Source organism: Octodon degus, unplaced genomic scaffold (assembly GCF_000260255.1).
Source record: "Octodon degus isolate 3935 unplaced genomic scaffold, OctDeg1.0 scaffold00053, whole genome shotgun sequence".
In the NCBI taxonomy this organism is placed as follows: domain Eukaryota; kingdom Metazoa; phylum Chordata; class Mammalia; order Rodentia; family Octodontidae; genus Octodon; species Octodon degus.
Window position 1 is genome coordinate 6,766,013 of NW_004524629.1, and position 21,241 is coordinate 6,787,253.

Genomic DNA, 21,241 nt, shown 5'->3' on the forward strand with positions numbered 1-21,241 from the left:
GAAGGGTAGCAAAGCTGGAAAATAAAAGCACAGGTCCCAATGTGGGACAGTGTCTGTGCTGGGGTGAGGAGTCCCTTCACCAACTTAGCCAATTAGATGCTGCAGCAAGGTAGGAACACTGCCTTGCCTTTCACACTTCAGGGTGCATTGAAGGAAGAAAGCAAGTAGGAGGGAATGGGCCCACGAGAGTACAAGGTGAGTTGTGCTGATTGTTGAAAGTCAAAAGGATGAGAGACTGTCTGTTCTGCAACATGGCTTACTGGCTGAGGTTTCAAGGACCCCTGGAAAGTCGAGAATGATGAGTTCTGTTTATTTATCCTTCACTATAATGAATCATGCCTCCAGTGGTGTGTGTGTGCGGGGGGGTGAAGAGTCATGTTCAGCTTCTTTCTCAATTATTGCTTATCACTTAAGGGTTTTCAACCCTTTGATTGTCAGAATGAAGTCAGATATTAGCTGGGGAGGTAGAACATTCTGTTTTGTAGAAAGCAGTTGGCCACATCTGCCATGCAGGGACATCTGGTTCCAGCAATCTTTGTATCACATGCCAGAGGACATTGCACAGTCTTTTTGAGCAGGCTGTGGCCATTGGGCACAACAGCTCGGCAGTCAGAGGTTGGCACGGGGCTTCCTTTTCACCTTCCTTTAGCAAGACAAGATCTTGAGGAAGGCTTTGCGGAACTCTATATTGAAGGTGGTGTAGATCACGGGGTTGAGGGCACTGTTCACATAGCCCAGCCATGTAGTGGCTCTGTAAAGCTCTGGTGATACATGGCATGCTTGGCAATGAGTATTAAGAACATGGGTCAAGAAGAAGGGCAGCCAGCAGACAATGAAGGCCCCTGGGTTGCAAAGGAAGAGAGAAAGAAGGTAAGGAGTTCATTTACTCATTTGTAACAACATGGGAATGACCTACGGCTGTGACTTTATGTCGGCCATGATGCTGAAAGTTTAATATATTCATTTGCTTTTTCCAACAATCCTATCAGTAGATGCGATCAAACACATTTCTTTTTTCTGTTTAGATGAGAAAACTGCATGCTAACGTCTTTGATTTACCTTAGGCCTTTGTTACTGTATCCATTTTCTACTTTGGCATTTGGGTAGTTCTTTACAATCATTTCTTCTCAGTTCGGTTCAGGTATTTATTTGGTGCCTGACTATGCAAAACACGATCTGAGGTTCTGATAGGGACAGAGACCTTACAAACATGACTGACACAGGTCCTGCTGTTGGACAGGGACATTTTGGAGGTTCTAATAAAGTTCCTCATATAGAAGAACACTGGGGCTTTTCAATGATGCTGAACCTTCTGCGACTCTGTATGGCACCCATGACATCAAATTTTAATTTATTTATTAAAAATATGTACATTCTTTTTACTATAAATAATATCTTTGATTGTATACATAATGAGAACTTGACAGATATGGGAGATTAAAAAGATCCATAATAGCCAACCACCACTAAAGGAAAATCATTTTTGATATCTTGCTGAATTTCTATCCATGCTTTTTTTCTCTGTATTTAAAGTAATCTAGATGTTATCACATTGTATAACAGTAGTGTCTTATAGTCTCATTTTCATTTAATGTATTTTAAAATACTTAATATTTTAAAATAATTGATTAATAATTAAAAGTCCAACATTCAGACTTTTATTTACTCATTCAATTTATACAATTTAATTCCATAAGATGGTAAAATATAGCTTAATTAGTTGATTTGTTTAGCTTCATATGTTTCACCTAGGTTTTTTGAATTTCCACCAGTGTTAGTATTTATTAATAAAACCTTTCAGTTGTATTATAAACATAAATATTATAGTCATTGAATTTCTAATTTCTGTCAAATGTGGCTATTCTAACATCTACTATCAACTCCAATCGACCTAAGCTAACCTAATTTAGCCTAGCCTCTTGTAGCTTAGCCTAGTCTAACCTAACTCAACTTAACCCAACACATGCCAACTCAAACTTACCAAGTACAATGGCCACCATTTGGGTTGCCTTCTTCTCTCGCAGTGGCATTCCCCGAAGCTGTAAGGACCCCAGTTTGAGGGATGTAGATAATCTGCCATTACTAAGTTTTCGAACCTCTAAACTGAGTTTGGGTGCCATGTTGGGGCTCAGGGAGTTCCGAGTCCTATCCTCCCCTTTTAATTCTCCTTCTTCTTGGAAGCTTGGTCGCCTCAAGGTGGTACTTTGGCAGATGCTGTAGTAGCGTTTCAGCTCTGTGTGTGCTTGACCAGGAGAGAGAGGCTGTGGGTGTGAAAAGAGAGGGTTCTCACATTTCTGGGGGTATTGTTATATTCTGTGTATTTAAAGGGAAAGAAAATGTGAAGTAGGAATAGAAGGCCATGTGTGAAATCTACAGAAGAAAGAAGAGAATGGTGGAATTGTAGAAAGTTACAGGAATGAACTTTTTTAATTCTTTTTTTTTTTTTTTTTTTTGGCAGAACTGGGGATTGAACTCAGGCCCCTACACTTGCCAGGGAAGCACCTATTCCACTGAGCCATTTCCTCGGCCCCTTTAATTCTTAAAAAATATTTATTTATTTATTTATTTATTTATTTGGTACAGGGTCTTGCTACATAGTTTGGACTGTCGTGATCCTCCTGTCTCAGCTTCCTCAGCACTGGGATTACAGGTGTGCGCCACCATACCCGGTTTTGGGGCTAGCACAGTGCACTTAAGGACCCATGGCCAGCCTGGGATGTGGTACCAGGGAATCAAACTTGGGACCTTGTGCTTGCCAAGCAGGTGCATATACTCCTAAGCTATCTTCCCAGGCCCTAAAATATGTTTTTGACTCTACAACTAACTCCAAAGCACCTACCATGTATAGTATATTTGATAGTCACAGCAATCTCTTGAGGAGGGAGAAGAGGATTATAATATGGCCTTTCAGACTTAGTGACCTGATTCTATAGAGGAACATGGTAAGTGATAACACTAGGGTGCAGGAAGTAAACTTCAGAATGCAGGAAATTCCATAAATAATTCAATTATCAACAGTTAAATTCTAACAACAACAATAACCACCCTACCAGCACCTGCCAGGAGAAGCCTTACTTGAGTTTTGATTCAAGCAAACTAATCATAAAAACATATAAGACAATGGGGAAATTTGAATGTTGATTGGATATTTAATGATATTAAAGAACTATTACTAATTTTTTAGTGTGATGTAATATCATCATTATGTGCTTTATAAAAGATTTCATACTCTTTAGAGGATCTTACAGAAACATTTTCAGGAGAAATAATATATTCAAGATCTGCTTCATAATAATCTGGGGGGGGTATGTGAATGTAGGTGGGAGCAGAGATGAAATGATTAGCCCCAAGATGGTAATTGCTGAAAGTAGCTGATGGTGGCTAGACTGTTTTGTTATATTCATTTATCTATTTTTTTAATCTCTGAAATTTTCTGTAATAGAAAGTTTTAAAAAATGGAAACAAAAAAGAAGATTCAGGATTTTCATCTCAGCTTTCCTACTTAGTACATCTAGTCCTTCAGCAAGTTAATATAACATCTCTAAGCCTTATTTGTAAAACAGAAAACAGAAAAAAATGAGTTGGGGGTGGGTGAGTAACTTCTGAGAGTAGAACATGTGAATTTTCCCGCTAATTTGCTAAGGTGAGAAAGTGGTTATGTGTGGGTCCAATAGCTAAACTTCTTTCCATATTTGAAGTTCAGAATTTGTGTCAACATTGAATAGGAGGCCAGTCTCCTCAGCTCCCTATATATAAACAATAATAGCTAGCTATTCAGTCTGCACTTTCCATCTCTGCTGTCTACCCAGCTCCTACAGCTCTGGCACATGAACCCAGTCCAGGAAATTGGAGATGACATCTGAGACTCGATAATGAAAATAGAGAAGCAGACAGACTTTGGCCTGCATCTAAGTGTGGTGAAATTCAGTGTCCAGTGTCCACTGTCTTCTAACCAGATTATTCCTAAGGCATGAACAACATTTCAATAAATTTCTTCAGCCTTCTCACTCAACCTGTGAAAATGCCTGACTAGATTCCAGTAAATTCCTTTTCTGTGTAAGTTAGTTAATGTCACAGAACTCATTTCTCTTTCTTTAGCTCGAAGAATCCAGGTAACAGTGCTGATGCGCTGTGCATACTCAGAAGCATTGCTGAAGGATCAAGTGAATGCAAAAGGATTTTTATTGACTTAGTGTTTTAAAACTGTGCTCCATTGTGGTATTATTAGGGAATCTAAGAGAACATACTTGAAAAAAGCTCTGATCTTAATTTTTACGGAATTTGCTAGCAATTAATAAAGCCATTTTGTTTTGACAACTCAAAACCAAGATTATATTTATGAGTAAGCTGCACATATTGACCTAAAGATGACAATATTTCACTTTTAATGTATTATTTCTAAAAGTAGGAGAGTGAGGACAAATTCTTAGGAGTACTTATGAAATGTAAAGCTGGGGAACATTCTGTTTCTATTTGACAGATGTAGATATTCAGTCTTACGGAGGGAAAGTGACTCATCTAAGGTTGCATATTGGTGAGCATATTTTTCCACTCTCTTTGGAAGGCCTTATCACTACCCCCATAACCAACAGAAGGACATGCTGGACTTCTCTTTGTCTGGCCAAGAGAGATCTCTACTCCCAGAAGGTAGGACAGGAGTTGATTCTTAATCATTCCAGCAATGCAGCCTCTCAATTTTTTAGTCTCTCTTTTGTAGTCAAACACTGTTCCTTTAGCCTTGGAGCCTCCTCAGAACTCAGATACACCATAGGCAGCTTTAAGGTGCCCAAGAGCCTCTCATTGCTATATAAAGCCTGTGTAAACATGGTTAATTAACTATTCAGAGACTGGATAAGACTCAGACTTCATTATGGGCTTTTGCAATTTAATTCATAATGTGAAGTTCAGGGAGAAGAATATTAGTCTTCAATCCCTCCAGGCTCTATTATGCACTCCTCTAGCCAAGGAGACAGGGCTCACTTCAATTGGAAAGACAAGGCTTTGGGTGACCATGAAGTTGTCTCAGTTTTCTCTCTATTCTATGGAAAATAGGGCCTTTGAAAGCCTCCTTTCCCTGAATTTTCTTGGCTTTTCTCATGTGTATTTCATTGGTATTCTGTTTCCTCTAATGCAGGTGGCTCTGGTTGATAACGTCAAGCCAGACCCAAAAGTCCCTGGATCCAGTCACTGGCTCCAGTGATGGGAATATTGTCCAATATTCTCATGCTTTCTAAGTATTATTCAGCAGATCACATTGTGAAGTTTAATCAGGTAGAATGTCAGATATTCTTGTATATTACAAATGTTTCTAGGGTCAGACTTATGATAGATTTCATTTCAGAGAGGTAGGGTAATTAAATAAAACAAGGCAGTATCTTGAGCAAAGTTCTCTTATTCTTTGCTATGATCTACAATACAATCTACTTACCATTTTTCCTGTGGCATCTGATGCAAATCTGGTCCTTATTGAAAATTGTTTGATAGGATGCAGCCGCAGGCAGGCAGACTAAAGAGGATAAAGGAGAAAGTCAATTATGCGCTAAGCTCTACCTAGTTGAGCCATCTTTCATGTAACCACAGAGCATGGCAATGCATTGTATTCACATCCTCAGCCTTGGGACCTGGCTTTCTATTGAATGGGGACCAGTAGTTGTGTCCTACCCAAACCTTGGGACATCAACTTTGAGTTGACAACTCAGGTCATCAGGGATTGATCTTGACACCTAAACTTGTCAGCCTTGAAGATCAAACTCTATCCATGAAGTCCTTTTCTGAGCACACCTGTCTTTCTTGTCTCATAAGTTTTAGGGTGCGTCACATTTGGGTGCCTTACTGTGTTTATCCCACATAGAGCAAGCATTCTGTTAGTTCTGTGCTGCTCATTGACTTTGGGTGGAGGTAAGATTTATTTATTTGTTTAAATTTTAAGCTCCACAAAGGCAGAAGCTATATTATATTCCTATGGTCCCTTCTTAGTAGATTATACGTGATTAGTTTTCATGCTTTGAGTTCATTGCCATGTGCCAGACACTGGGATAACCAAAATCTAAAGCCCAAGAAATGGAAGCTCAGTGATGAGGAACTACTCTCCTTTTCAGAGCCTAGAAAGACTCATCCTGTTTCATCAGTAGGCTAGTGCCTTGACATAAGGGCAGATCAGGCAGTTAAAAAGGCTTCATTGGATCCCAGTGATTCCTGGAATGAATTAATGGTTTGGACAAGATGTTGATTCTTAGAATTCACCAGAAGAGCAGGATACAGCTGTCATACTAACACCCCTCCTCCAGTAAATCAAATAAAACCTCAACTTTGTGGAATTGCTGGCCATTTGGATGAAATGAAGGCTCTGAGGGAAGCAGAATAAGCCAGACGCTCTCCTAACATCTTGTCAATTAAGGTGTGTTCTTAAGGAGACTGTCAATGAACTCTTGCAATTGGATTTCCTACCTTCAAGGCATGGGCACTACCAGTTTAGAAAGTAAGTATAGATATGTTTCTCCTCAGTGTCAGTGTGGGCATGACAGGCAGGGTGGACATGGGCTAGAAGGCTGGGGGTGGGTGCTGCCATCTTCCTAATGTTCCCTCCTTGGTGCTTACTTGCTGAGGGAAGTCAGGCCTGACACTGATACACTGACTGTTCTGTCGAGTGAGGATCCGTTTCCTTCTCCTTTGTCTCAGCACCATGTAGATTCTGGCATAGACGAGGACAGTCACTCCAAAGGGCACATAGAAAGACACTACTGAGGAGTAGATGACAAAATCAGGGTTGGAGATGGAGCAGATGCTGGGATCCCCTGTGGGCGAGAGAAGGGGAGAAGCTGATGCACTTTGCCACATATTAGATCTCATTAGGGAGTGTGGAGCGCAGCCCATATGGCACATGATGCTTCCACCTCCAAATGCATGGAGCAGGGGGGCATACAGTTGCAGACACTTATGCTGTCAGCTTCTGGAGGTTAGAAGCTTAATTCATCTTTGTGTTTCTTACAGTTCACTTCAAAAGAAACTTCACCAATGATTATATGCCAGACAAGGCTCTGACTGGGGCTGCAAAGATGACTAAGACAAAGTGTCTGCCCTTGAAGGTGAGTCTGGATAGGCAGACGGGCCCCTCCGTGTGCTGTGAAAGTACAGCCTGGGGGCCTGAGGGAAGGGCAAAGCCTCCCAGGAGGGCTGGAGCTGCTGGAAAAGGGCCTGATGGGTGGAGGTAGGAAAGGGCTGTTGGAAAGTAATGAAAAGAAGGAGCTTCCTTTGAGTTTGGAGTGTGGGGTGGGTGGTGGCTAAGTAGAAGGCAGACATTTGCTGGGAAGCCCAACACTAGGCAGGGGCAGGATAGAAGAGAGCTGGCAAGAAGACTGTCAGAGTAGTGAATGAATTCGGAGGTGTTCGTGTTCCTGCTTTACATCATTTTGCCACTCCTTTGTAAGAGATTCTTATAGCTTTGTCTTCTTTACTAACAGATATTGAAATTCCCCACTTCCCTGGACAGGGCCTGAAACTTACTCCATCTCGAAATGGAAATGGGAACCAAACTAAGACCTAACAGGCTGTGTACCAATGGCTTTGTACACATCATCTGCAGGCTCTATTACTGCCTTTTTGCTCAGATGAGCAGATGGGAGCTCAGACAGGTTCAGTGAGTGGCCCAAGAGTAATCTGAAAGATACACTCCTTTGGCTAGTCTGACTCTAAAACCAATGTTGTTGGCTATATCTCCCTCTACCACTATGATACAATGCATTTGTTCACTGCCAAGCACTGTCAGCAGCTGTTGGGATTCTGGCCCAATCTTCATAAAGTGTTGGGAATTCTCCAACCCAAGGTCTGGCCTTGGACAGATGTGAGCTGATAAGAGAAGTCAGTGGTTTATCAAACTCTCATTTGCTTCTGAGTCTACTGATCCAGAAAAAGGCCAGATGACCCTAACAGGCTAACCACTAAGCCTCAGTTTCTTTCTTTATCCATAAGAGGAAGGTAAAAAAAATTCTTGCATAGTGATTATATTAGTTACAAGGAATAGTAGCTATTTTCATTATTTATTTGTTATATCACTTACTATTTGCCTCCCTGAACTTTTGGAACTTAAAAGGCAAGGTATCTGTTAGGATGAAATTTGGAAACATACATAGTAGGGAAGGGAAAGGAACAATGTTTAAGACTTACATAGTGCAAAGAATGTTCTCTGTTACTAGTGATGTGTTTTACTGACAACATTACTGCTATGGTTTAGATAAAAAAGTCATGTGCCTCCCTCCCACCGAGTATCATGTATTCAGAGCTGAGGCTTTGGAAAGGTGGTTGGCTAATATTTGCTGAAACTATTACTATTTTTTAAAATGTCAAACAGTTTTCATCAAAACAATAGGAAAAAGATAGCACAAAAACATCTGAAAATCAGTAAGACCCTACCCATCATAGGTCAAAGGTGCAGAAATATAAAGCTTTCATTTGAGAAGAGACCTCTTGGGTCCCCTCCTTGCTTGAGAAGGGCCACCTTAGGAATTGTTTTCCTAGGATTCATTTCAGTGTGCTCAGCCATCCAGGCACTCAGAGGCCACTGCAGCTGTAGTCCAAGGGGGACTGACTACTCCTCAAACTCGCAGCAGATGTTAACATCATCCATAGGAAGGATTGGGAAGCTAGCCAAAGAGTACTGGGAGGGCAGTGTATGAAGCTAGCAAGCAGCAGTTGAAGTTGAAGGTGCAGTATATACCTGAGGAAGTTGAAGGTACCAGGAATGTGGAAAGTCTGCTGAGGAAAGCTGCAGGCAGGAAGTGGAGCCAGCTCAAGAGAGAGGCCACGGAGACTGCAGCATGCAAGGCCATAGAAGCAGGGCTGTCCAAACTCTCTGGTGTTCACATCTTACCATAGATGTTCTCATGCAGCTATAGGATTTCATGTTTTCCCCACTGGCTTTTGGCCTCACTTTGGTCTGATTTATGTCTATTTTCCTATTCCTCCCTTATGAAACAAGAATGTTTACACCATGCCATTGTATGTTGGAGGTGGGAAAACTTCCTTTGGATTTTTACAAGGGCTCACAACTAAAAGTTTTCCTTTCACCTCAGGGAAGACTTTGAATTTGGAGTTTTCAACAATGCTGGAACTGTTGGCTTTGGCAACTCTTAGAGATAGACTAAATGCGTGCATGAGCTTGACATAAAAGTTTGAGGTAAAGGGGTGGAACATCATGGTTTAGATTTAAAATATCTCCCCAAAGTCTCCTATATTTAGAGGTGGGACTTTTGGAAGGTGGATCTTTGGGGTGCTGTACCCACCAATGGATTCATTACTGATGAGTCCGGTAGCTGAGTGTGCTGTTAGGAGGTGAGGCCTGCTTGGAGGTGGGTCACTTAAGAGCATGACCTGAAAGGATACATTTTTCTCCTCCATCTCCTCCCTGCCTGCTCTGCTTCCTGGCTGCCTTGCAGTGAGCAGCTTTCCTCTACCATATCCTTCTATCATGCAGCGTTTGCCTTGAAATAAGCTCCCTTTGGATTGAACCCACTGGAAGCCATGGGCTAAGTAAACGTCTTCTTTAAGTTGTGGGTGGTAACAATGCGACTAATACAAGTACCATCAGAAGCTTTTAGGCTACCTTTAAATTCTCTGAGTCTCTTGGGAAAGAGGTAGAATTCCCATTATCTCACAGAAGCTTATGTAGGCATCATGTAGGAAATTGCTGTGTTGAGTTGAGTAATGGTCACTAAATTTAGAACTTTTGCTAGTCTAGGGGTAATGAGAATGAAGGAGAATTAGTTGGCAGCTAGGCGCCTTTCTGAATTTCTAGGGAGCCATGTTGGCTGTGATCAGCACATCCCAGAAACTCACTGTCCTGCAGTGGTTGACTATGATCTAAATGCTTACTACAATGAGGAGGAATTTTATCAAGCTTTGTCTATGAGAAGGGGCCAGAGGGATGGCAGGGTTACTTCCCCATAGTTCATCTTTCGGCTGTTCCTGGTAACCCAGATATTTCCTGTATATCCCCCCCACATGCACCCACCTCCTAGGACCTTTTTCTGCCTTGGGTCTTAGGAGGACAACCTCTAAATTTTTTGATATATTTATAACAAGCATTAGAAGGAGTTTAATCACTCCTATTTTATGTAACAATGTACATTCACACACACACACACACACACACACACACACACACACACAGATGCATGAGTGTGTTAGTATCAAGTATTACCTTTTAGGAATATCAGTGTCTGGTTCTAGCAAGGGGGAAGAGGGAAGTAGCAGTCTAGGATAAGAGGCACCCCTATGTAGAAATATATGTCATTATACCTTCCAGGTGCTTTATCATGTGCAGGTAATTATTTTTCTATTAAATTTTCAAAGTGAGAAAGAGGAAGACAGAAGGAGAGACATAAGAGAAAAGTTATTTCAGGGTTGCTGATCAATGAGGGCCTTTACATCCAGCCAGTAAACTTGAACTGATACCTTTTCCTTCCTCTCCATTTAAATGAACTACTGCCTACCCTTTGAACAAATTTTGCAGCCTCTCCCAGAACTTTCCCACACCCTGTGCCTCACAGCAGGCAGAGTGACCTGGCAGCAGGGGCTGATGCAATGTGTCCTGCCCCAGTACCTAGCAGATCTGGTCTGTGTATGTTTAGCCTGTCATTAGGGCAGTGAAGAGGCACGGCACCAACAACAGCAATTTTCAGAGTTTTCTATTGAATGTCGAAGACGTGATCTGGGTAGCGAGACCCCCAAGAAGCTGAGACTTTCTAGGGAGATGTGTTTTGCCTTCATGATCTCCAAATAGTATTGTGCAGACAGGCAATGAATGAAGGAATACATGAAAAGTGGATAAAGGAGTCAAATAGACAAGTAAGCATTTTATGTAAGCACCTAAGCACCCTGGAGCGGGAAGATAATGAGAAAGTCTGGGTGGGATGTGGGGGTTATCTCATCTCATTCTCTAACATTAGAGATGTTTTTTGTCATGAGGGCATGATGGTGAAGGTTAGTTTACTTATTTATTCCACAAACCTTTATGGAGTCTGTACTCAGGTGTCTAGGAGGCCTTTGTGGGTTACCAAGGGGACTTGAGCTTCATGGTGATTTTTTTTTTTTTATTTATGTGTGTGTGTGTGTGTGTGTGTGTGTGTGTGTGTGGCCAGCTCAGCCCACCAGGGGGCGGGGCTGGCTGGTATGTGGTGCTGGGGGATTGAACCGCGGTCCCTGTGCTTTGCTAAGCTTGTTTTAAGTAGGTGCTTTAGACCACTGAGCCATCTCACCAGCCCCCGTGATGTTAACAAGGCCAAGAGAAGCTTGACTTGGAAGGTTCATGAACTTCAAACTTATAGGAGATTTGACTTCAACTTGATTCCAAAGACAGGAGATGTTGATGAATTTGATTTTAGGATAAGTCAGTAATCTTTTAACTGTGCTCCTATTCTTTTCACTTTTTGAACAACCAAACTTCCCCCGACCAAATCACACTCCTCCATTTCTTATTTTCAAAGGAAAATCAAGCCAGATAATAGGATTTTCTTAACTTCAACTTTTTCCTCCCTTGAAGGTTTCTTACACTCTTGTTACCAGTTCTTCCTTATTCATTGTACAGTTCTTTTTTATAACACAATAGCTAACTGATTCAGCAGACATTTGAATGCTCTTTGTTTTTCTTGTTTGTGAAATGTAAGAATGGAGCTACTCAGGGATCTTTAGGACGGCCTCTTGCTCATGCACCATGCTCTGCTATTGTTAGGGGCCATTGCTGTGACATTTGAGTGGGCTTCCAGGCCTCTGCTGGCACCTGGGCCAACGCTGGTCCGCCAGGCCCTACAGCTTGGGGTCTCCGTGATCAAGCATCTGCCTCCGGCTGCCTTTTCCTCAGGAATTAAGAGCAACTCTGAGCTCTTTTTCTGTGTTACATGTCTTAGTGAAAGTCCAGCTCTTTCTGAAATCCAGTATTGGCAGCATCCTCCCCTTTCCTTTCTACTTTTTGCCGAGGAAATACAATCTCTGAGAGAGAAGTCACTTATACTGGGATTTCAAATGAACTTGCATCTTTCTTGTAAATGAACGAGTTGATGAAGAAACCCAAATGTATCAAGATAATGAAGCTATGCTGTGAAGGTCATACTGAGACAGAGAACAATGGGTAGGCTTCCCTGCTTTGAGTTCCACTCACTAATTTCCCAAACTGGTCTCCCATTCAAACACCAGCAGAGCTGTGCCTGTTTCGATTTTCCTTGGGGAAAATATGCAGTTAAATTTTGAGGCACAGAAAATTTTTAATAATAATGATATCATCAGCTAATATCTATTGGGCTCTTATGCCAAATCATAATTGGAGGTTCACTATAGTGGAGAAAGAGAGAAAGAATGAGAGGAGAGGTGAGGGCAGCGAGTACATGTGCTAAGTCACAAGCCGTTTTTGCCTTCTCAATGCTAAATTTAAAAATCCTTCTGGAAAGATTTTCCTTAGCCTTGTTTCTGGAACAATAATGATCTCATTGGTGGCAACAACACCGCAATTAGCTCGTCATTCTCCTTCTCTTTAGATGTTGACATTCACTAGGAACTCTGTAGAACATCAAATTCTGAGACAGTTTCAACTGTTCCCAGGGAGCATGTGTGCACCTGTGAGAGTGAATAAACCACCGTCTCCAGCTTGCCTGCATGGGGAACAGGACCACACTTGGCCCAGCAGACACTGAGGAGGATTTGCTAGGGAAAGCAGGTGAGCAGCACTGTGGCCTAGTACTGGCTGTGAGTTGCCCACATGACAAATGACCGCTTAGAAAACATTTGCATAGAAACAAGGTTGCGGAAGGTGACTCAGGGTGGGTACCACTCATAGCCACTCAGGTTTTCTGTGAATCTCACAGGTGATAGATGTGAAGGTGTCACTGTTACCTGTTGTGTTAAAGCCGAAGAGGAGAGGGCAGGACACAGCGAATGCCAGTACCCAGACGGCTGTAATCATGAGGGCCACACGCCGGCAAGAGCCCTGGCCCGTGCCATGTTGATAGTGGACTGGCATGACCACTGCGGTGTACCTGTAAGAGGAAGCGACAAAGGGTAGACACAATGAGACAGGTTGGGGACTATTTAAAAGACAAGCTGGGGGCGGGATTTAGCTCAGTCATGAGGCATCTGCCTCGCAAGTGTCAGGCTCTGAGTTTGATTCCTGATACCCTGCTCTCCCTAAAAAAAAAAAAAACCTCTAAATAGTAAAAGGCAAATTGAAGAAGTTGAAGAAGGTTACTAGAGAAAGAATCAGGTTGGTACTTTGGCAGGAAATAGATGAATAAATTGGAGCAAGAAAAAAGAGTTTGTGTAAAAATGGTAGAAGGGTTGGGAATGAAGAAATGAGGAACTCACTGAAAAGGGCGAGCAAAGGGAGGAAGAATTAAAAATGCAGAACCTCTGGGTGGCTGGGGTGCTTCTGCCTGACTGCCCAGCATACACACCTTAAAGCCCCATAGCCTCACTCGAGGGCCCTGGCTCTGGCCTGAGTACCTCTGCTTTCTCACAGCCTTACAGACAAGAGCAGAACTGTGCCCAAAGAGGCTTACTCCTTGGCTGTAGCCTAATAAAACCCGTAACTCTCAGTGTGACAGCATTCTGAGTAGAAGAGTTTGCAAGCAGAGTTAAGTAATATCCAGTGGAGGCTTATTTTAGAATCATGCCAACAAAAGATTCCTGGGAATTCCTCACACGCATTTCTGCCTGCCGTGAGACTTACCTGGACAACTCTCCCACAACTATCTCCAACTTAAGATGTCTGCAAACAGGCACCATCAACAGCTTCCCCCAGCTCTTCATCTAGTTCCATTTTTGTCTTCTTGAAGTCTTCCAGCCTCAATACTTGGGCCTTGTGACTTTGCTAAAATTTTGCAGTCATCTCTGGCTAGTCATTCTGAGTTGGCTCTAGCAGATCACCGAGAGCGGCATGTTTGCCTAAATGTGTGTTCTTGCAGACTCTGACCCAGCAAATATTTTATAAATGAGGAATCAGAACTATGGAGTCCAGCAAAGGTGTGGGCGGCACAGAGCACGGCCTCTCACCTCCTTAGCCAGTGCCTCCGAGAGTGCCCCAGTTCCCCTCAAGGTCATAGAGACGCACAGGAGGTAATGGAGTCCCCAGGAAAGCTGGAGTGGAAAGGGTGGTTTGTACTTGGAGAACACTGTAGATGCAAGAGAACGGCTTTCTTTCCTTAATTAGCTTGATTCTGTTAATTGCTCTGTGTGTGTCCTATTAAAAGGAAGATTATTGGGCCATGTCCCTTAGATTCTGATTAGGTGCTTTTAAGTGGAACCCAGAGATGTGTATTTTAAACATGCAAGTGCTTTTTATTAGCTAAGTTTGAGAACATCTTCAGTCGGGAACATTTCTGTCAAAGATTTTTGTTAACTCGGGTAAGAAGTGAGAGACGAGACTAGGAAGTACCACTTTCACATGACACTTTTTCTTTTTTAAAAAACATGCTTAAACTGTTAGGAGGAAATGAGCACCCCCCCCCCGCCCCCCGCATCCCCCGCTCGCGCGGGTGCGCGAGGCCTGAGCTGTTCCGGCATCCGCCAGCGGAGGGCACCATAATGCAGCGAGAGCTCCGGCAGCTCCGCCGGGGTGAGAAGTTCACGGCTCACCTGGGGGCTGTGCGGGCGCCTCGAGGAGGCAGAGAGGGAAAACCCTGCCTTCGCTTCCTGGAGCCCTGCAGGGACCCCGAATTCCCACCCAGGCCGACCGTTTAGCCTCTGGTTTCTTTCCTAGTGATTGCAGATGACTGATTGCAGGCGAGCACCGCGGGGGTCGGGCTCGGCTCGCGTGTAGAGTAGCCTTGAACCCGGGCCGCCTCCGCACGCCTGCGCGCCGCAAACCCGGGGTCTTCCTGGGCTGTCGCGGACTCTGCGCACTTCCGGGGCGCCCCGGTGCCGGCCCCTTCCTGGGCTGGACATCCTGGCTCTCTGGCCCTCTCCCGTGTGGTCCTGGCTCCCTGGTCCCCGGCAGTGTGGCGCGGTGAAGGCTTTGGAGACGGTTTTGTTGAATCCCGGCCCTGTCACTTAGCTGTGTGGCTGTGGGCCAGTAGTTTGACTTTTCTGACTCAATTTCCTTGTCTTTACAATGGGATAACGATACCCGCCCTATAGGAATATTAACAAATACTGAACGAGGTTATCGCTGTGAAGTTTTTCAACACAATTTATTATAGACGGTATTGCTATTGTTTTAGTGCTAGCCCGAGGGATCAGAGATTTTCATATTAGGAGTTTATGACTGCCTTTCTCTTCCTCCTGGCTATCAGGGGTTTCATTTATTTATTTATCAAACAAACAAGAATGCAACATTTTCTATGTGCCAGGCACTGTTGGAAGTGCTTACAAATAGTAATTCATTTAAATCTAGCAACTTTGGGGCTGTTCCTATTATGTTTACTAAGCAAATAAGGAAGCTCTGGTTAATTTATCCCCAGGCCCAACAGCCAATAGTTCTTAACACAAGAACTATTTAGGTGGGAGAATCTGAACTTCTGGCCAGTCACTAGCTGAGAGCAAAGCCCATAGCTCAGTGTCTGAGGAGGGCAGTGTGCATGGCAGAAAGGCCCAGAGCAAGCTTACTCCTGCACTACTGGCTGTCCACCTTGGCAGGCTTACTTACATATTCTGAAGATAACACATCCACCTTGCTGGTGGTTTTGATTTAATGGTAATGAATGAACAGCTGTGCGTGCCCGACGTACAGTACACGCTAAATAAGTGGTGGCTATTTTTATTGTTGTGGCTTCTAGACGAATACCAAGCTAGTTTTTGCACACATATAGCTGGGACAGGAAGCCTTGCCCTGCGTGCCCCATCCTTACCTCTGGCAGAGGGAATGTCCCAGCCCTGCTCCTAGACTTTCTTTCTGTCCTCTTCTTCCAAGGCTAACCTTCTCCCATCCTCTCATGTCCTTTCTAGAGATTCTTGTGTTAAGAACTATTGGCTGTTGGGCCTGGGGATAATATAAGGAGCTACTCACTGCAATTCAGAGAGCATTAGAGGGAAAGTCAGAGAACCTGGCTTCGAATCCCAGCCCTGTAATGGAAAGCTGTAGGCCTGGCTGCAATCATGGAGCATCTCTGCACTAGGGAGTTAACTATGGTTGCCCTCCAACACCCAATTCCACCAGCCAGGTCTCTGTGGCTTGTCACTGTACTGAAGGTCCCAGTGCCCTAGCTTTGCACCCAAATCCCTGTCCAGGAAAGGAAGGGGTTGAAGATATGGATGCCTATTGAGGAAACTGACAGAGGGGGAGGAGAGAGCCTGGCCTGGGTGGGAAGGCCTGACTCTATCTCCCCGCCTGGGTTTAATGAGCTCTGCAAGGGCTGCTTTTCACCACCTTTTATTTGGTCAGACAGGGGGCTCAATAAATCTTTAGTTCCGTGGACTCCCCTCGCAGAGTTGTTGAAGGAGAAAGCTTTTTGCAAATGACTGGAAAGCCTTTTGCAAATATAAAGTGCTTATTTAGATGCAAACTAAAAATCCAAGGTGCCTGTGACTCATCTGGTACCTATTGTGCTCCCTGCAAAGACGGGAGGCTTTGCCTGTGTGATGGGTGCCATTTGAGAGCCACTTAAAGAACTCCCCGGTGAATGAATCTGGTTGCATTATTCTGGGCTCCTCTCGGAGGACTCTTAATTTTCACTGCCTGGTCGTATCCCCATCTTCTGACACATTCTCAGCCATCTCTGAGTGAGCTCTGACCCAGGATGCAGTGGGAGGGGGCAGACCTGCTGGGAAGGCTTGGCCACAGTGTGGGGGCCTGAGCTCCCAGATTTCCCACTCTGCTTTTTCAAAAAGAAAAGGCGGCTTTAATCCGAGCAGTCAGAGCTATGCCTCAGAATCTAATGACAATAGTATTACTTGCTTTCAAACTGCTTTTATCATTTCCTTTTCTTTCCTATCTCTTACCACCCTGTTATTACAGATTAGGGCTTCATGACCAAAAAATACTGAATCCATTTGGTCAAGTTTGTCAGAGGATGACTGGCATTGTGTGAAGACCAAAGGTCTGCGTGAATGACTGCATTTCTAATGAACTGACCAGCTATTTGGCATCACATGAACAGATTTTAATACTGCATACTGTAGACTGCTGTGAAGGACAATGGCAACGGCTTTTCTGAGGGCTATTTACATTGCTAGAATAGGCCAAGGCCTCCATTTTGAGATCTGAGGAGGAATGGGCCATACTGAAATACAAGCCCAGAAGGAGGATCCTTCTCCCCTGGGCCCTAAGGTGAGGCTGGGCCCCTGGGATTTCAGGCATGTGGGTGCTATGCTTTCTGGGGGTCTTCCTGGATAGGGCAGAAGCCAATTCAAGTTTTATTATTGGTTGTGTTTGAAGTGCTGAAAGAAAAGTGTGTGATAAGCATGGCTGCCACCACCAAAAAATCAGTCCTCTAGTGCAAACTAGAGAAAGATACCTCTTCCTGGCTGGCGAATTGCAAAATGTCATCTTTTCATGTGATAGGTTCCGGCCTGAGTACAAACTGCTAAATTATCGTGGCCCTGATTCAACACGGCTGAAGCCCCAAAACAACAATCCCCAAACATATCTTGGTAACGACCCCTTCTTCCTTCCCCACTCCAGCCCTGGATATAAACTTTTACCTTTCCCGCCCACACAAGGGAGCCTCCAACCAGCTCCTTACATGTCACTAAACCCACCCCTCAAGCTCCGCCCCTAGCTAAAGTCGTAAAGTCTCAGGCTCCCTGTCTCAGGTCAGAGGATCTGCCCATCTCTCTGCCCTCGGTCCTCTCCATGTCTTCAGAGTTAACAAAGGCTCCCTTCACCCCTTCTGCTTCACTGCTGCTGATAAAACCTAACATCACAGTTAACTCTAGACTTGCTTGGCAAATGGAGGGCTGGCTCAATTCCGTTCTGCAGAGCACAGCCTCAGCTTTATGCACAGCTCCTGTGTGTGTGTGAATGTATGTGAAAGGAAAGAGAATACAAACATTCTTGAGAAGGTGGAGAGAAGGGCTGGCTGGGAGTGTCCCAACCCCACTCCTAGACTCTCTCTGTCCTCTTCTTTCCAAGGCTAACCTTTTCCCATCCTCTCATGTCCTTTCTAGAGATTCTTACTTCTGTTAAGAACTATTATCCTGGGGATAAAGCTCAGTGGCACAGCGTTTGCTTGGCAAGCACGAGGTCATGAGTTTGATTCCTGGTTAAAAAAAAAAAAGAAAGAAAAGAATAAAGAACTATTGGCTGCCTTCAGTCAAGGACCAGTGAATTCAGTTCAGTATTCTTTGTTTAAATATTGTATGGGCACAGCAAGGAGATTCACTGGTGATAAGGATTTAGGTCTGATATAAGCATCTGGGGTGCTAGAGGCTACAATAATTGCAGCCCAGAATTTCCTTAAAACAATATATATTCCCCAAACAGGTACTAAAAATCCAGAAATTACATAATAGGCTTAGATGTTAGAGCTAACAATAAGATCCTTATTCTCTCTCTCTCTCTCTCTCTCTCTCTCTCTCTCTCTCTCTCTCTCTCCCTCTCTCCTCTCTCCTCTCTCTCTCTTCTCTTTCCTTTTCAGTACTGGGTATTGAACTCAGTGTCTCTGCCAAATGAGCTGGACCTTTTCTGAACTTTTATTTGGAGACAGGGTCTCCTTAAGTGACTAAGTTGCTCAGGCTAACTGTTCATTTTGTGAAAAAGATTGTATTGAAATATTCACATGTCACACAATCCACTTAAATGTATAATTTAATGTTTTTTGTTATATTTACAGAATTACACAATCATATCCTCTATTTTTAAACACACTCTTTAATGGCATTATTTCCAGAATTGTGAACACATTCTTTAATTTGCCTTCTCAGTTGGAGAGCTAATCAAGAGATACAGTAAAAACCCTCCAGTTGGCTGCTTGGTTTGCAACATCCTCTGTGGAAAGAGTTTTTATTTTCATTCTTTGGCTATTGTTCAACACTCCTGTTTTGGTGCATAAAGGAAGTTTGAGCCATTGCTGACTGGGGCCAGACACTAGCTGTGCAAGGAGAGGCAGCTGGCTACTCTGTGAGAGTTACAAGAGAGAGTGGTGCGCTGGCTCAAGGCTGACAGAATCAAGCTGTAGGAATTTAGAAGGGTTTTACAGGAAAGAGAGCATTGGGACAGACTCAGAGCATAAGAAGGTAGGTCTTAAGGAAGCCCAGAAAGAGAAGAGGCTGGAAAGGTGAACTGAGGCCATATGGTGGAAAACTTGAATCCTAGACTGTAAAGATAGTTTTAACTTTCATTCCACAGACTAAGGAGACAATAAAGAGCTTTAAGTAGGACAGTCTGGTGGATGAATTCTAGTGATGTGAAGGCCCAGTTAGTAGGCTGTCAGGACTTAGGCAAGAGGTCATGGGAGTCTAAAATAAGAAAGGTCAGAAAGCAAGGAAAGAGAGAGCTAAATCTGAAAAGATCACAAAAGTACAATATGTAGGCCCAGATTGCTCGAGTGTGGGAGATTAGGAACAGAGAGGAAGAGCTGAGTAAAACCCAGTATCTTAGGACAAAGATGCTATCTGTGAAAGGTCATCATAGGGTTTAGTGTTTTGATGCTTTGGCTTTTAAACTTAAAAAAACATTATAGTAGCTATACAATAGGATGTGTAAGCAGTATGTGATATAGATTTCAGGGTAGCAGGTAGGGATAGCTGGAGGTTTGGTAAATTTAACACAAAGTTTAACATTATTAATTTAGAGTCAAATAGACATGAGTTCCCATGATGGCTGGTCCCAGACTAGCTGTATAACTTAAGCAAGTTCTTTCCAGAAATAAAGATTATAATACTACCTAAGGATTGTTAAGGTGCAATGAGTCCGTGCATGTCAAAGCTTAGCGTAATGTGGCAAATTCTCAGTAAGTAGATGGTACTTGGATTCACCTCTTGGAAGTATCACATGCATGGACAATATTATTGGAAAAAGAGAAGAGATGGGGGCCAGCCAGATAGCTCAGCAGATAAAAGTGTATGCTTAGGCAGATGCAGGGGCCAGGGGTTTGATCCCCGGCCCACTGTGCTGGCCCTGCCTCTAGGGCATGCTGAGATGGTGGTTGAGACTGGGTTTGGTGGTCCATGCCTGTAATCCCAGTGCTTGGGAGGCTGAAAAACAGGAGGATTACTACAAGTCTGATCTGTGTAGTGAGACCCTGTAGACCCTGTACTAAATACCTTGAAAGAGAGAGAGAGAGAGAGAGAGAGAGAGAGAGAGAGAGAGAGAGACAGAGAGACAGAGAGACAGAGAGACAGAGAGACAGACAGAGAGAGACAAAGAGACAGAGAGAGAAGAGAGAGGATGTTGAGGATTCAGAGAATAGGTGAGAAGCTCTAGATTGACAGTGGAGGCCACAGGCTCCCCAGGGACCTCTCAGTGATCTTTCCTGCGCCAAATCTCAGGCTCAGGGGAGTGAGAGTGGAAAGAGGAGAGGGAGACAAAAGAGGACCCAGACCAAGGGCAGTGTGAGGTTGGGTACTTTTAGGGATAGTAATTGAGATTTTGGGGTGGAACACAGACAGCAGAGCCAAAATCATAGAAATCCATTTCAGCAGGCCAAAAGCAACTTAAAAATTTTTACTTGTTCTTAACTCTGTATGGGAAACCTATAGATCATAGCCATGCTTTGTAAAATTTCTTTCATCTCTTATCTACTTTTCTTCTGTCACCTACCTGTGCCCCACACCTGTGCGTTTCTTTCTCCTATCTACACTCCTTTCCTCTTTTCACTAAAAAAAGAAGCAAACAAATAAAACAAGTATGGAATTTCCTACCAAACAATTCCACTCATCTACAGAGTTGCCCATTTCCTTCCAGTTAGAAATCACAAAATCCCCAAAGGATGATGGAAAGGCAAACCCAGAATCCTGTTGAGGGGGCTAGAAGAGAGGAAAGCTTAGAAAATCTTACAAAATGACTATTTCTCTCCTGTCACAGAGGGATCATCTCAAACCAGAGTCTTAAAGAAAAAGGGGGAAAAATGTCCTTGTGTCAAGTCCTTCTTTTTAAAAAAAATTTATAAAAAATCATTTATTAGTTATTTGGTACAGGGTCTCGGTATGCAGCTTGGACTCACTGTGATCCTCAGCCTCCCCTGTGCTGGGATTACAGGCATGTACCACCATGTTTTAGTGCCCAGAATGGTGCACCTGGGGTCCCTGGACCAGCATGGCATGTAATACTGGGGATCAAACCCTGGTCTTTACACTTGCCAGGCAGGTGCTTAGACTGCCGAGC

The 21,241-nt window shown here is 43.6% G+C and overlaps 1 protein-coding gene across 2 annotated transcripts in view; it reads right to left on the reverse strand.

Moving 5' to 3' along the window:
• Positions 1-641: 641 nt before the first annotated feature.
• Drd3 (dopamine receptor D3) overlaps positions 642-21,241 on the reverse strand; it is a 31,851-nt gene continuing 11,251 nt past the window's right edge. The window contains exons 3-7 of one of the 2 annotated variants that reach the window (XM_012515198.1): positions 12,880-13,022; positions 6,598-6,794; positions 2,131-2,261; positions 1,982-2,031; positions 646-842 (exon numbers count right to left, since the gene is read on the reverse strand). In XM_012515198.1, coding sequence (XP_012370652.1) covers positions 646-842; positions 1,982-2,031; positions 2,131-2,261; positions 6,598-6,794; positions 12,880-13,022 — 718 coding nt within the window. Of the gene's footprint in view, positions 843-1,981; positions 2,262-6,597; positions 6,795-12,879; positions 13,023-21,241 lie in introns of both variants that reach the window. The other variant, XM_004633311.1, reaches the window with a different exon arrangement.